The 16123-nt window shown below is 53.7% G+C and overlaps 1 protein-coding gene across 4 annotated transcripts in view; it reads left to right on the top strand.

The window, feature by feature from the left end:
* The window catches only part of dgkg (diacylglycerol kinase, gamma), a 985082-nt gene that overhangs the window by 139122 nt on the left and 829837 nt on the right, over positions 1 to 16123 (top strand). For all 4 annotated transcript variants that reach the window (XM_072479609.1, XM_072479595.1, XM_072479601.1 and 1 more), the window contains exon 2: positions 8830 to 9226. In XM_072479609.1, the coding sequence (XP_072335710.1) occupies positions 9160 to 9226 (67 nt within the window). In that variant the 5' untranslated portion in view covers positions 8830 to 9159. The remainder of the gene's footprint in view (positions 1 to 8829; positions 9227 to 16123) is intronic.

Here is a 16123-nt window from a genome sequence, read left to right as displayed (position 1 = left end):
ATTCTCATAAGTAGCTCTAATTTGCCACTGCACCAGTCAATGACGTTCCTCTGAAAGTCATGATTGAATTAGAACCTTAACATACCACCAAATGATCTATTATTTTGAGTCACTTTTATATTTTATATTTCAACATTATTCTAAAGCAGGCAAACTTACTGCACTCTATGTAATGTGGTTATTGCAGTTGTTATTTTTGTAACCTAACCATATTGTGGGATTCTCTGTATAGAGTGTAGAAATACAGATTGCCGAAGGCAGTTTGGCCAGTGCTCCTGTGTAGATTAGTAACGTCATGCTGCCACCACAGGGGTAATTTGCATGTGTAATAGCCTGAAGGTGTATTGTGATATTGCTGCCAAAATGCTCTGCTGGACTGGCCAGACAGTAAATTTATCACTTGAAAGATAGAAATGGTTCTTTAAAAAAAGGTTAACCAAAATAATCCTGTAGGGTTGCTGATCTTACCTTGCTATGAATGTCTTTTTTTAAATCTTGATTTTGCCATGATCTCCACAAAATTTGCTCTATGCAAGTCAGCAGCTGAACAGCAATGAAAGAAACGTCTTGTGATTTTTGTACTTGTTTCTCATTGAAAAGGTTTTTGTAAACCCCTTAAACCGCTTAGAGAAAGACTAAATACGATTTAAAATGAGGAAAATTGTGTAACATGCGAAGTTCTCCGGAAACGGCGCGATGTCCGCCGACTGGCGCCCAAAATGGCGCCAATCAGACGGGCATCGCGCCGCCTCAAAGGTGCGGAATGCTCCGCAGCTTTGGGGGGCCGAGCCCCAACATTGAGCGGCTAAGCCGATGCCAGAGGAATTTCCGCCCCGCCAGCTGGCGGAAACAGTCTTTGTTGCCCCGCCAGCTGGCGCGGAAATGACATCTCCGGGCGGCGCATACGCGGGAGCGTCAGGGGCCGCTGACAGTGTCCCACGCATGCACAGTGGAGGGAGTCTCTTCCACCTCTGCCATGGTGGAGACCGTGGCGGAGGCGGAAGGGAAAGAGTGCCCCCATGGCACAGGCCCGCCCGCGGATCGGTGGGCCCCGATCGTGGGCCAGGCCACCGTGGGGGCACCCCCCGGGGTCAGATCACCCCACGCCCCCCCCAGGACCCCGGAGCCCGCCCACGCTGCCTTGTCCCGCCGGTAAGGTAGGTGATTTAATTTACGGCGGCGGGACAGGCAATTTATCGGCGGGACTTCGGCCCATCCGGGCCGGAGAATCGAGCGGGGGGGCCCGCCAACCGGCACGGCGTGATTCCCGTTCCCGCCGAATATCCGGTGCCGGAGACTTCGCAACCGGCGGGGGCGGGATTCATGCCAGCCCCCGGCGATTCTCCGACCCAGCGGGGGGTCGGAGAATGTCGCCCCTGGTCTTATGCTTCAGGAAGCTAAGCTACTTTAGAGTGCTATGTTCAGCAACATTTTATTCAATCGGTCTTTTATCCACCCTGAGGAAGAGTAGATAATAGAATATACAAAACCATTGTATGAAACTGAATTGTATTAAAACTAGGATTTACTTTCCTTAGCCAAATTACTTAGATTTTTCACTCATCTTCTGATGTATTCCTTGGGGGATTTGCTTAGATTTATATGGTTAGTTTCCTGTCTCATGCCTTCCTACCACGCCAATAATTTAAATTGCAGTAAAATAATAGCAAAATACTGCAATTGCTGGAAATCAAGTGCTGGAAATGCTCAGCAGTTCTGACAATCCCTGTTTAGACAGAAACCGAGTTAAGGTTTCAAGCTGAATAGGGCTCTTCTGTGGTAGTAGCCATCTTCGATTCAGTATTGATTCTGTTTCTCTCTTCTGATACGACTCCCTGGCGAGTGCGCTGTCAATTCCAGGGCCACTTGACCAGGAGTCACAAAGCAATTGAAATTAATAACTATTTCTCACAAAAAACACCCAAACACGAGTTTTCAATAAAAGTACATCTATATATAAAGTACATGATAACCGAACTTGCAAAATTCCCCTCAATCTTTTTGCTTTACTTATTATTTCATACCCCACTTGACCCCTCTGTGCTTGTCTGTCTTGTGTGTATGTATGTGTAGAGGGTGGGGTGAGTTTAAGCGGGGGTTTAGGAATTCGATAATAATAGGCTTCTTTGGTCCTTAGCTGCCCAATAACAACAGTTACCAGGCTTGTAAATTTAATTTAAACACAATTAAGTTTATTAACAATTGAAACCATAACTAAATATAATAATAATCTTTATTATTGTCACTAGTAGGCTTACATTAACATTGCAATGAAGTTACTGTGAAAAATCCCTAGTCGCCACATTCTGGCACCTGTTCGGGTACACAGATGGAGAATTCAGAATGTCCAATTCACCTAACAAACACATCTTTCTGGACTTGTGGGAGGAAACCGGAGCATCCGGAGGAAACTCACACAGTCACGGGGCGAACATGCAGACTCCGCACAGATAATGACCCAAGCTGGGAATCGAACCTGGGACCCTGGAGCTGTGAAGCAACTGTGCAAAACACTCTGCTACTGTGTTGCTCCAAATATGCAGCAAGTATTACAAGTTAACTATTATCTAATTCCTAAACCCCCGCTTAAACTCACCCCACCTTCTACACATACATACACACAAGACAGACAAGCACAGAGGGGTCAAGTGGGGTGTGAAATAATAAGTAAAGTAAAAAGATTGAGGGGAATTTTGCAAGTTCGGTTATCATGGGTGAGATTCTCCGACCCCCCGCCGGGTTGGAGAATCGCCGGGGGCTGGCGTGAATCTCGCCCCCGCCGGTTGCCGAATTCTCCGGCACCGGATATTCGGCAGGGGCGGGAATCGCACCGCGCCGGTTGGCGGGCCCACCCCCCCCCCCCCCCCCCGCGATTCTCCGGCCCGGATGAGCCGAAGTCCCGCCGCTAAAATGCCTGTCCCGCCGGCGTAGATTAAACCACCTCTCTTACCGGCGGGACAAGATGGGGCGGGCAGGCTCCGGGGTCCTGGGTGGGGGCACGGGGCGATCTGGCCCCGGGGGGGGGGGGCCCCCACGGTGGCCTGGCCCGCGATCGGGGCCCACCGATCCGCGGGCGGGCCTGTGCCGTGGGGGCACTCTTTTCCTTCCGCCTTCGCCACGGTCTCCACCATGGCGGAGGCGGAAGAGACTCCCTCCAATGCGCATGCGCGGGAATGCCGTCAGCGGCAGCTGACGCTCCCGTGCATGCGCCGCCCGGAGATGTCATTTCCGCGCCAGCTGACAGGGCACCAAAGGCCTTTTCCGCCAGCTGGCGGGGCGGAAATTCGTCCGGCGCCGACCTAGCCCCTTAAGGTTGGGGCTCGGCCCCCCAAGATGCGGAGCATTCCGCACCTTTGGGGTGGCGCGATGCCCAACTGATTTGCACCGTTTTGGGCGCCAGTCGGCGGACATCGCGCCGATACCGGAGAAATTCGCCCCATGTACTTTATATAGATATACTTTTATTGAAAATTCGTTTTTACAACTTTTCTACTTTATAAATGTTCTTCATATTTATCGTGTTCAAAACTCGATTGAGGGCGTGATTCTCCCCCAAAATTTTGACGTTCATTTGTGGTGGATTTTTCAGGGAGTTCCTGACTGCTCTGCCGACTTGTTCCCCACCGCTATTCAATGACAGTCGCTTTTTTGGGCCCTGGGGAATTTCTCACCAGTTTAGCCCACACTTAGAATTTTTTAGCACTGGGGAGCTGAACTCTGAGATTGGACCACCATTTTGAAAGGGTGCTCCAATCTCTAAGTGAGCTTGTGGGTCACCCACATCCCCCATGGGCAATGTCACCCCTCCCTCACACTTAGACACTACCCCACACCCTCCAAGTGAGGACACCCTGCTAGAGGTCTCTGGGAGTCCCCCCTCTTAAGGCCCCTCCCTCCCAAGCCCCCTTTCAGCACCCCCCTCCCTTCTACGACACCCACCCAACCTCCCAGAGGCCCCTACTTACCTGCCCTGCACTCCCCCACCCTTCAAACCCCCCTCCATCCTCATTTCATGGGCATGGCCCTCTCACCTGGGGCCCTTGGCAGTTCCACCCTGGTACTTGGGCACCCTTGCATTGCCACCTTGGCACCTAGGCAGTGCTCCTGCTTGCTTGTCATGCTCCACGGGGAGAGCAGGTGGCCACCCTGCACTTACCCTGACCACCCTGGGGTCTCTGGTGGCCCGGGAGACCACTCCAGGTCTGGTCCACGTTTGTGTGGACCAGCACTGATTGGCACCTAGCTGCAGCCTCCCTGGGGAGGCTGAAGATGATTGGGCCGCATTTTGAAAGGGTGTCCCAATCCCTAAGTAAGCTTGAGGGTCCCCCACAGCCCCCAGACATGGGCAATATCACCCCTCACATACATGGGCATTACCCACCCCCCCCTCCAAGTGAGGGCATATCAGTGCTGCAGTGTTCTGACGGGAGTCACCGGAACATGTCCCATCACTACCTCTTCTCTCTGGTTGCCCGGTGGCCCCTGGGCTACTTCATGGGACAGTGGTGCGAACTGAGCTAACCCCTGATTCTCCCCCGTGACCTGGTGCTGCCAGGGGACCCTCTCTCGTCTCGACCAGAGACTGCATGTTGCTGGCCATGGAGCATAGGGAGTGGACACCTCCATCTGGGACTGGGACACATCACGCTGTGTCTGTGCCACATCAGCCAGTGAGTGCGCCATCTCCTTCAGGGACTGAGGCACCTCCCTCTGTGTCTGTGCAATGTCAGCTAGCGCCTGGGCAATGTGACTGGGCCATGCTCAGGAGTGCCGCTGCAATGTCCAGGTGAGTCTGGCACATGGCTGCCTGTGAGAGGGCAGCCTTGCCCTGGACCTTGGCCAGGACCTGCGCAGATTGCCCCAGGCCTTGGGACATGTTTGCCCATGGACAAAACCTTTGCCCACAAGGCCTCCACTGCGGACGCCATCAGTGTTTTGTTAGCCTGGGTGGCACAGGTGACTGGGGCGGTCAGCGCTGTGGGCAATGCCATCCAGACATCCTTGTGGCATCATTTCCTGCTCTTGCACTGGTTGGACTCCTCCAAATGTGCCTGCAGGTACTGGATACTCACCGACGACCCCCTGTGTTGTTCCCGGCTCTGCGACTGCATCTCCACAATCGATGGGACTGTCTGTTCCAGAAGCCCGAAATCCGTCTGCCTCCTCGGGAGTTCCTCCTCCATCTGCTGTACCGGATCATGTGTGTGGTTCACACCAGATAGTGCCCCAGGAGCCTCTTCACTAAGGTGCCCAACCGAGGTGGGTGTCTCTGGGATGGTGGAGTGTGTTGGAGACAACTGTGACTGGAAATGAGTGTTATCCCTGGACACCCAGGATGCGAATCGATGGCTCCTGTCCGTGCCGTCCTTGCCGCTGGACAACACCTGGGGTTCTGGCTGTGGCTAGGGTTGGGGGACACCAGAATGCCCCCCCCCCCCCATCACCAACAGCTCCTGCAAGACACGAGACAAGACGCAGGATTGCAGCGTGGCCAGAGGGGGAGTGATGGGGAGTGTAGGGGTGATGGCATTGGTGGTGTGGATGTGGGGGTGGGGGGGGGGGGGGGGGGGGGCGGTGGTGGTGACACACGTGCCATGAGAACCGCAACTCAGTAGGTCTGGCTTACTCGCCCAATGCCAACCTGCCTCCCCGATAAGGGGCTGCAGGTCCGGCGATCCCCCTCCAGTCTTCTCCCGGCGATTGCGCATGGCCTTCTGGCGGGTGGGACGGGGGAGGGACAGACACTGAAAACGCACGTTGTTAGACAGTCCAATGGATGCAGCCCAGGGGGTGGGCAGCTGGTAGCTTCAGTGGCCAGCCCATCTGGCCATGGCAGCCTGTATGGGTGCCGATATGTGGTGCAGGGTGGGGATTCAACTTCCCCTGGGTGGGGGAGCGTGGTGGGGTTGCACGTGTGTGGGATGGGGGTTGGTGCTCTAAGCACAGTGCTGCCTACTCGCCCTAGTTGCCCTAAGGAGGTTCTGCAGTTTCTCTGCACTGTTGGCCCGTCTGGATGGCATTGCCCACAGCACTGACCGCCTCAGCCACCTGTGCCCAGGCCCGGCTGGCAGCCTCCCCCCCCCCCCCCCCCCCCCCCAACCTTCACGGTGTCCAGCAGTTTCTCCAGTTACATGTTGGTGAACCTCGGGGGCCATGCATCTTGCTGCCATCTTGTTGGCTGGGAAGGTGTGTTTGTGGGGAGTCAAGTGTATAAATGCGGCTGCAGTTTGTCAGCCTCCTGAGTGCTAATCCCGGACCTGGCAAATCCCGCACGGTTTCTCATTGGAATCGATTGTGTTCCACATGGCGCTGGTGCCAGCCCCTTAACGGTTGTTGAGTTGGTCCAGGTAGTTTTGCTGTCTTAGAACTCCAAGAATCCTGCCCTGGCATCAATACGTTGGTCGCGATTCTCAGGCCTCGTTGCGCTCTCGCCCAAATGTACCGAGGCCAGTGAATAGCGATAGAGAAATCAAAAATTGAACCGCGCAGTTTGCGATGTAACCGCCCTCTCCCATAGGCGAAATTGAGATCTCGCCGTAGTGTGGCGAGAAACCAATATCACCACTTAACCCCTATTTCAATACAATTAACGGGACACACCCCATATCCAACGGCTTCTCATCATTCATCGGCCTTCCAGCAAGTGCTCAAGCTGGTGCCGATTGGTACTCCTTTTGAAAATGTGAACATGGTGGAAGGGCTTCTGTGGGGAGCTGAGGAGGTGAGTAGCCATCCCTGCTCACAAGCAAAGAACCCGGGGTTCTGGGATTGCCACTGCTATGCTCAGTGAGGGAATCACTGCTGGGGTAGGGGGACCCTCTGCAGAGATAGATCACCATAGATGGGTAGGGGGGGAAGGCAAACTTGTGGGGGGGGGGGACCCAGGGCAACCTCGCGCAGCACCACCATGCCAACCCCTGGATCATGTGTTCCTTTTCCGGGGGCAAGCCTTGTCCCTGCTCGTCTGCCCCACTGACAACTCATACCCCACAGACCGCCGTGCGGCTGAAGGCTACCACTGTGAGCACTTTACACATCCTGTGAGTGGGCGAGCCATGTAGCATGTGGGAGTCATTGCCTAGCATTCCAGTCACACCTCGATATTTGGGCACTGTGCCTGAACACTGCAGGAGGCAACACCACACCCGCAGCAGCCAACATCCGAACACCCAGGAAATATCCCCGGGGATTGTCGGAATGGTCAGCTGCTCCCTATTGTTTCCATTAGCCCTGGGTAACTCTGTTCCACAGGCTCAAGCTCAGCATCAGACTGGGACCCAGCCCTCCAACTGCTGTCTCGATTGGGGTTCCTGCTTCAACCTGAAGTATATCAGCAGCAGTGTGGTGCTCACCAGATTGTGCCCCGAAGCCTGTCCACCAACATGTCCCACCATGTTGTGTGTATCTGCACTGGTGGAGGGTGGGGATGACAGATGTGTCGTGACCATAACGGTTGCATCCTCGGAGCTCTCCTCCGAGGCGGTCTCCTGGGAGGCAGGAGGCAGTGCCGCCCGTGATGGGCCGGTGCCGTCAGCTGGAGGACCAGCGGGAGAATGGACATGTGGTCAGTGGGAGGGATGGGTCAGTCAGTAGGTTAATAACAACTCACGTTTGACATAACCCCCGGTGAAGCCCAGTGGTTTCTCACCTCTGCGGCGTCCGCCAGCTTCCGCGTGGGTGACCGCTCTGTCCTCAGTTACCTTATCACCTCTAGGGCATGCTCCTCGAAGGAGGTGAGGATTCTTAAGTCTGACACCCCTCCGCCAGTCTGGGCCCTCTCTGGACACTTATGGAAAAGCTTTTCCCGAGGAGACAGCGGGGCATCATTAGCCACACGCGTGGTTCACACTGGTGGGAAAGGGGGTGTGGATGCATGGTTGGGGGGTGGGTGGTGGGTGGAAGGGGTAGGGGGGGGAGAATTGGAAGTTGAGAGAGTGGATACTCCCTTAATGTGGTGGGAGGCGTTGGTGTGTCCTCACTTGTGCAGCCTGGTGTAGGTCGTTGATCTTTTTTCAGCACTAGCGACTAGTTCTCCTGTTCACTCTCCCCGAGTTTACAGCTGGTGCCACCTCATCCCAGGCAGCACTGGCTGCCCTATGGCTCACCTTCGGGTAACAGGACATCCGTCCTGGCCTCCACTGCGTCTAGGAACATCCCTAGGTCTCCGTCCCCGAATCTTGAGGGTGGTCTCCTGGGCGCCATTATTGAGAGCTGGCTGGGGTTGGCTTAGCAAGTGCAGCTTAAGTGCTGCTCGACTTTGTTAGCGGAGGGCTGAGGAACGCCGTCCCGGCTAATCAGCTGGCGAGCTTTAATTTGCGGCGAGAAGCCTGTGAGACCCCGTTAAGTGGACCTTATTCTGATGACCATATTAATAAAGTGTGTGGGGGGAACAACAACGAGGAGTTAGCCAATGTTGTAATTACACCTTCCTAGATGTTCTGATGACAGGTCATTAAACTGAAACGTTAACTCTTTCTTTCTTACAAAGATGCTGCCAGACCTGTTGACTATTTCCAGCATTTTCAGTTTTTATTTCTTCATTGTTTGGTTCAATCCTGTAAAGAATCTTATCTTCCAGTTTACAGTTCTGTTGAAGTATTTATGCCAAATACACTGCTCTCTCTTCTGATTAGTAGCATTCCCTTTTTTTAATCAAAAAAAAGTAAGTTGGTGATGAATTTAGTAATTGAAGGAAAAGTCCACACCTCACAACTCTAGTTAAACCAGTCTTGGGACCACAATAGTTGGCATTGTTAAGACATTGCAAAATTATTTCAATTTGTGTTCACTTCTTTGTAAGCTCATTGTACTTTTTTTATGCTTTTGCAGATTTGGGAAGAAAAATTTGTATGATTCACCGTTGAAAAACATGAATGGATTTTATTCGACGAATCTTGTGAATGAAACAATTAAGCAGAGAATCTAAGCACAGTTGATCATCAGAAGTTAAGAACAATTAATGATCCTTCCTAGTGTGATTGCCGTATTTCAAAGCTAATGTAAACCACAGCAAGAGTAAACAGAACATCAGAGAAGTTCTTCTGTCCACTTTAAAAAGGAAGAGGCCATGTCTTCTGGGATCGTATTTTCCTAGAAGCACTTTGTGAATTGCTGTCCATCTTAATGAGTAACAATTTAGTCTCAGCAGATTTGTAGAAAATGAGTGATGGAAAGTGGATTATCCTCAATCCAGCAGAGTTTGCTCAGCTGCAACAATATACAGAATGTAAGTATGATCTTGATTGCAATGCCACTAAAGCAATAATTGCAATGAGTCTTCTGACGTTATAAAGGGAAACTGTGGAATGCAAGGGAGAAATGGAAAGCTTGTGTGTTGCAGTTATATTTTAATACTTGTGTTACACTGTTCTTGTTAGTCTTCATGGTATTGCTGTTATTTAAATTAGCAAAATCTTCATGTTATATTTTCCTTTGTGGTCACAATGTGAAATTGAAGGCCTGTGTTTAAGCTGGTCAGGTCGGTCAATATTGCTGTCTAATGGTGTTGAGTATAAATTCATAATATGGAACTCCTACAATCAGTCAACTCTTTCACCTTTACAAAAATGTTCCACTAACCCCTTTAAGCAGCTAATGAACAAAGCTAGTGTGAATCTAACTGTGGGATTACCCATGAAGAAACAATGAGTGAGCTGTGAGAAGCACATTCTCTTTTGTAAGAAGAAAGCATAATGGGAAGATGGCAAAGGAAAATACTCATTTTTATGGTTATGACAGAAAATACACAACAGTTTGCCATCATGTCTGTTTTTTTCAGCATCACCGCATAAAATGCTGAGTAAGGACATGAGTCAGGTGCTGATTGTTGCAAGATGTTTAAGATTTAAATAAATTGATAGCTTGAGACAGTTGAATGGTGCAACGATCTGTTTGCATGAACCAGCCCCAAGTTGCATCTGTAAAGGCAGTTTCCAGCACTTGTTTGGTCAACTGTGCTGATAAATGTACAGTGTCAGCATCCTGGTGAGGAGTTCTGCAACTATACAAATATTTCACACCCAAGATTAATTCTATCTTGATATTGAAGTAAAGCGATTTGGTGTTTCTGGCGTTCTGCACATCCTCACATTTGTTCCCCCTACCATTACCCTGCCATGCCTTCTTCTGAAACGTCCCTCCACAATACCTCTCTCTTCTCTGCTCCCCCCCCCGCCCCCGTTAAAATGCACCTTTGACCAAGCTATTTGACCTACCTCTTTGGCCAAGCTATTACCTGTAATAACGTCCCATTCTTTGGCCCAAGTCGATCGTTTAGCCTGATTTATGCTCCAGTTGAAGCATCTTACTACGTTTTACTATGTTAATGCAAGTTGTTGTTGGTATATTCATATTTTCAATCCTTTTTATTGCCCCTATTGTTGCTGAGACCAGTGAGGACTAAAATGCTTTGCGTATTTACTTTTGACTAAAAACATCTGCAGATAAAAGAAACTTCTGGAGTTTTAAAGCCAGACAACATGACCCAGACAATTGAAACATTGATTCCTTCGCTGGCTGCAATCTGGAGTCACTGACCCCAGGAAGAATTAAAAAGCTTTACATTGTCTATTGAAAAGAACGTGATTATAGTATGTTAAACTTCAAAAAAGTATTTGAATAGCTGGTGCCAATCAATTTCAGATCTGTTTATTATGCATTGCTTTTGTTTGCAGGATATGGGTAGGTTGTTGCATATATTCTGTCGGAAAATGAAGTTTCTGAGTAAAAGTAAAATCTGTGCTGTTTGCATTGTGTAATACGGGTACAATTTGTTGTAAATCTGTTGTAAAAATATTGGCATAAAGAAAAAGCCATTTTACTTGCATTAAGTTAAACATCAGTTACAGATGTGATAATTGAATGTGAACGTGGTTGAAATCGATATATAACAACATTGACTAGAGTTCTGAAAGTTTACCTATTCATTTGGTCGTTAGAATGAAGTTTCCATTTCATTTGAAATTCTAGTTTGAATGACTTGTCCGCTTTTTCTTCAACTTTTGAGTAACATGCAAAAGAGAAGATTCAAAAACAAACCCCATAGTTAATCTGTTGATGGTTTGTGCTTTCATTTTGAGTATTGTCTGGGATTTTAAAATGTCGTTCTTTGTTTGGAATGAATAAGCCTGAGTGTTGCTTCCTGAATTTGCTGTGTAGGGGATTCCAGTTTATTTGTGACAAAAAGATGGATTCTGTGTCTGGAGGCTTATTGCAACCAGTGTTATTTTCAGATGCTTGGTAAAATTAAGTTGGATTAAATGAATATTTGTCACACTTAAATGTTAGAAGGAAGTATGGGGGTGACTAACAGATAATGTTGGTATATTTTCAATAGATGAAACACTTGTAAAATGTCATTGTTGAGTACAGCTCTGTAGATAATGTTTTATGGTAATCAATTCCAATCTAGAATTATTTTTCAAACATGCTGTAGATTTAAACTGAAAGCAAGTTCACCAAGGATTCAATTCTGTTTTTAAATGAGTTTGTCTCAGTTGTGTATTCTTTTTGTTTCTGTATTGGAATGTCTGTTTCCAACTCTTCTACACTTACAACCATTTCCTGAGTTTGTATCTCGTAATTATATACCCCTGGACTGCTTTTGCATAGCTGTAGAATTTTACAGTTAGTTTACTGTATGTTTTGTAATGTGCACCCAAATCAACTACTGAATGCAATTATACATTGTAAAGTTCTGTGAATAGCGCACTAGGGTGATATATATCCAAGAGTTCTTTGCCTATCTCATTACAGTAGGTTCCAGTTTAATTCACCAATTTTTAATGCGCCTACATTTTGAAATTCTGGTGAAACATTAAACAACTTTCAAGCTTGGAATCTCTTTACCAGACACCAGGGGCGAAATTCTCCGTTATCGGCGGAAAGTCCGCCGATCGGCGCAAATCCGACTTGCGTCACGTCGGAAAAATGGGTCGATAGTCTCCGGCCCGAAATGGGCTAGCAGCGACGTAACGGGATCCGCGCTTGCGCAGTGGTTCACGCCGTGCAGCGTCATACGCGCCGCACGGCGTGACGGCTCATAAGGCCGCGCTGCTCCCCCCCACCCGACCGCAACACCCGACTGGATGGCTGGCCGTCGCTCAGCCCCGAGGTTCGAGTCACGCGATGTGGAGGCGCTCCTGGACGCGGTGGAGCAGAGGAGGGACGCCCTGTATCCCGGGCACGGCCGCAGAGTTGCCCCACGCCACAGCCGGCGTCTGTGGAGGGAAGTGGCAGAGGCCGTCACCGCTGTGGCCCTGACACCACGGACAGGCACCCAGTGCCACAAGAAGGTGAACGACCTCGTCAGAGCAGGCAGGGTGAGCCTCCCCCATATCCCCCCTCCCCGATATCCCCCCCTCCCCGATATCCCCCCCTCCCCCATATCCCCCCTCCCCCATATCCCCCCTCCCCCATATCCCCCCTCCCCCATATCCCCCCTCCCCCATATCCCCCCTCCCCCATATCCCCCCTCCCCCATATCCCCCCTCCCCCATATCCCCCCTCCCCCATATCCCCCCTCCCCCTTATCCCCCCTCCCCCATATCCCCCCTCCCCCATATACCCCATATCCCCCCTCCCCCATATCCCCCCCTCCCCCATATCCCCCCCTCCCCCATATCCCCCCTCCCCCATATCCCCCTCCCCCATATCCCCCCTCCCCCATATCCCCCCTCCCCCATATCCCCCCTCCCCCATATCCCCCCTCCCCCATATCCCCCCTCCCCCATATCCCCCTCCCCATATCCCCCCCTCCCCATATCCCCCCTCCCCCATATCCCCCCCTCCCCCATATCCCCCCCTCCCCCATAATCCCCCCTCCCCCATATCCCCCCTCCCCCATATCCCCCCCTCCCCCATATCCCCCCCTCCCCCATATCCCCCCCTCCCCCATGTCCCCCCTCCCCCATGTCCCCCCTCCCCCATGTCCCCCCTCCCCCATGTCCCCCCTCCCCCATGTCCCCCCTCCCCCATGTCCCCCCTCCCCCATGTCCCCCCTCCCCCATGTCCCCCCTCCCCCATGTCCCCCCTCCCCCATGTCCCCCCTCCCCCATGTCCCCCCTCCCCCATGTCCCCCCTCCCCCATGTCCCCCCTCCCCCATGTCCCCCCTCCCCCATGTCCCCCCTCCCCCATGTCCCCCCTCCCCCATGTCCCCCCTCCCCCATGTCCCCCCTCCCCCATGTCCCCCCTCCCCCATGTCCCCCCTCCCCCATGTCCCCCCTCCCCCATGTCCCCCTCCCCCATGTCCCCCTCCCCCATATCCCCCTCCCCCATATCCCCCTCCCCCATATCCCCCTCCCCCATATCCCCCCTCCCCCATATCCCCCCTCCCCCATATCCCCCCTCCCCCATATCCCCCCTCCCCCATATCCCCCCTCCCCCATATCCCCCCTCCCCCATATCCCCCCTCCCCCATATCCCCCCTCCCCCATATCCCCCCTCCCCCATATCCCCCCTCCCCCATATACCCCATATCCCCCCTCCCCCATATACCCCATATCCCCCCTCCCCCATATACCCCATATCCCCCCCTCCCCCATATACCCCATATCCTCCCCTCCCCCATATACCCCATATCCTCCCCTCCCCATATCCCCCCCTCCCCCATATCCCCCCTCCCCCATATCCCCCCTCCCCCATATCCCCAAGTGAATCCAGCCCTAACCTTAACCTCTGCAATGCACGCGCAACCGATGGCGTGCATTCATATACCTGCCTAACACTGTTGCCTTTTACCCCTGCCCCCCCCCCCCCCCCCCCACAGGAGAAGCGTGCATACAACAATAGGGAGCATGTGAGGACTGGAGGAGGGCCCGCTGGTGAGAGGCCACTGACCGTACACGAGGAAAGGGCCCTGGAACTGGCTGGCGGACCCGAGGACCGGGAGGTTGCTGATGCAGAGGTCGGGGGCGTACTAGCGAGTGAGCCACCGACAGCCCGTCCCCATATCCCCCCCTCCCCTATTTCCCCCTCCCCCCTATATCCCCCTCCCCCGTATCACCTGATCACTGCCTGATGTCTAACCATGCATGCTTCATTGTGTATCGCAGGACCAAACATCCAGGCACCCATCCCCGCAGATGCAGACCGCCCGCAGGATGCCCCTCGGAGACCACAGGAGACGGAGAGACCCGCACCCTCCAGCATGCGACGCCCGCAGGATACCCCTCGGAGACCACAGGAGACGGAGAGACCCGCACCCTCCAGCATGCGACGCCCGCAGGATGCCCCTCGAAGACCACGGGAGACGGAGAGACCCGGACCCTCCAGCATGCGACGCCCGCAGGATGCCCCTCGCACACCACGGGAGACGGAGAGACCCGGACCCTCCAGCATGCGACGCCCGCAGGATGCCCCTCGGAGACCACGGGAGACGGAGAGACCCGGACCCTCCAGCATGCGACTCCCGCAGGATGCCCCTCGCACACCACGGGAGACGGAGAGACCCGGACCCTCCAGCATGCGACGCCCGCAGGATGCCCCTCGGAGACCACGGGAGACGGAGAGACCTGGAGCAACAGGGAGACGACACCCCCGTCACGTGCGGGAGCGACCACCCAGCGACGAGGGGGGCAGCCACAGGCCCCCGTCACATCCGAGCCAGGACACCACTACCCGGGACACCACTACCCAGGACACCCCTACCCGGGACAGCACTACCCAGGAAGACGAAATACCGGACAGTGACTCAGAGTGGATGGGTGGAGACGAACCCCCACCCCAAAGTGCCATGGACTCAGAGTGGGATGAAGAGCACGACACAATGCCACTGCTGTCACCAACACCCTCCACCATCGCAGAAACACTCACCACGGTTGGGCACTTTAGTGATGAGGCGTCTGGTACACTCACTGGTGCGCACAACACAGCCGTCCCGGTACAGCAGGTGGAGGTAGGAGCAGCAGAGGGACCGGGCGGTCGGAGGGCAGCCCAGCCCAAGCGAACATCTGCCGCCCAGATGGATCCCGGGTTCCTGCAGTTACCACACCCACACATAGATCCGATGCAACCACCGACCCGGAGACGAGCGAAGAGGGTGACGGGCGGCTGCGGTCGCAGGTGGAGGAGTCCACCCGCGTCCAGGAGCTGGGAGTGGTGCCGGTCATGCGTGCCACCCAGGCGGACACCGCACAGGTGGCGTCCGCGGTGGAGGCAATGGGTGCGACGGTGTCAGACATGGGGAACGGTTTGCGAGGCCTGGGGCCTTCCGTGCAGGCGGCGTCTGTGGCCCAGGAAATGGCTGCCCTCTCACAGGAGGCCATGAGCCAGTGCCAGCGCCAGATGGCAGAGGCGCTCAACGCCATAGCCCAGTCTCTGCAGGCCATGGCCCAGTCTCAGCAGGCCAGCGCTGAGGGCATCTGCGCCAGTGGCCATGTGCGAGCCGGCGTCGCACTGTCACAGACAGGGTTTGCCAACCCCCTGGGCTCCATGGCTGCAAACCTGCAGACCCCTGTCGATACCAGCACGGGCCTCCAGGACTGGCAGCGCCAGATGTCGGGGGGGCGTCGGATGGCCAGTCCGTTCGCATCCCCCACCCATGTAGAGGCCTGGGGGCCATCGGGCACCCCGAGGGAGGAGGCGGTGGTGTGGTCCGTCCCGGCTCCCTCTGTAGGGGAGGTCCCGGTACACCGCGACACCTCGGACTCCCCCCCCTTCCGTCCCAGGTGCATCGGGTGGGCAACGGGCAGGACAGGCTGGCAGCTCGCCATCCCAGTCGCCGGGGCCGCAGCCTGGCCCATCTAGGCCAGGACGCCCCAGGAAACGGCCGCCAAAGGGATCCAGTGTCAGAGGGCAGGAATCACAGGAGTCCACCTCCAGTTCTCCTGTACCGTCTGGGGAACCACGTAGACGTAGTCAAAGGGCCCGTAAGGCCAAACAATTAGACACTGAGTAAGTTGGCACGGGTGCAGGGCACAGATGAGTTTTAGGGGCTAGGGCACGTGCATGAACTCCTTTGGTTATTAAAGTCAATGTTACACCTACCGAAGCTGCCTTTGTGCTCTGTCCAAAGTGTGCGGGGGTGTCATGTACATTGAGCGCAAGTGTGTGTGTGAGGGGTGGTCTTACCTCAGCCCCAGGTGAGTCTGCCTCCTTCCCCCTGGGCCGCCATCAACATCCCCC

This window comes from Scyliorhinus torazame, chromosome 2, assembly GCF_047496885.1.
Source record: "Scyliorhinus torazame isolate Kashiwa2021f chromosome 2, sScyTor2.1, whole genome shotgun sequence".
In the NCBI taxonomy this organism is placed as follows: Eukaryota; Metazoa; Chordata; class Chondrichthyes; order Carcharhiniformes; family Scyliorhinidae; genus Scyliorhinus; species Scyliorhinus torazame.
This window is presented reverse-complemented; position numbering and strand designations above follow the sequence as displayed.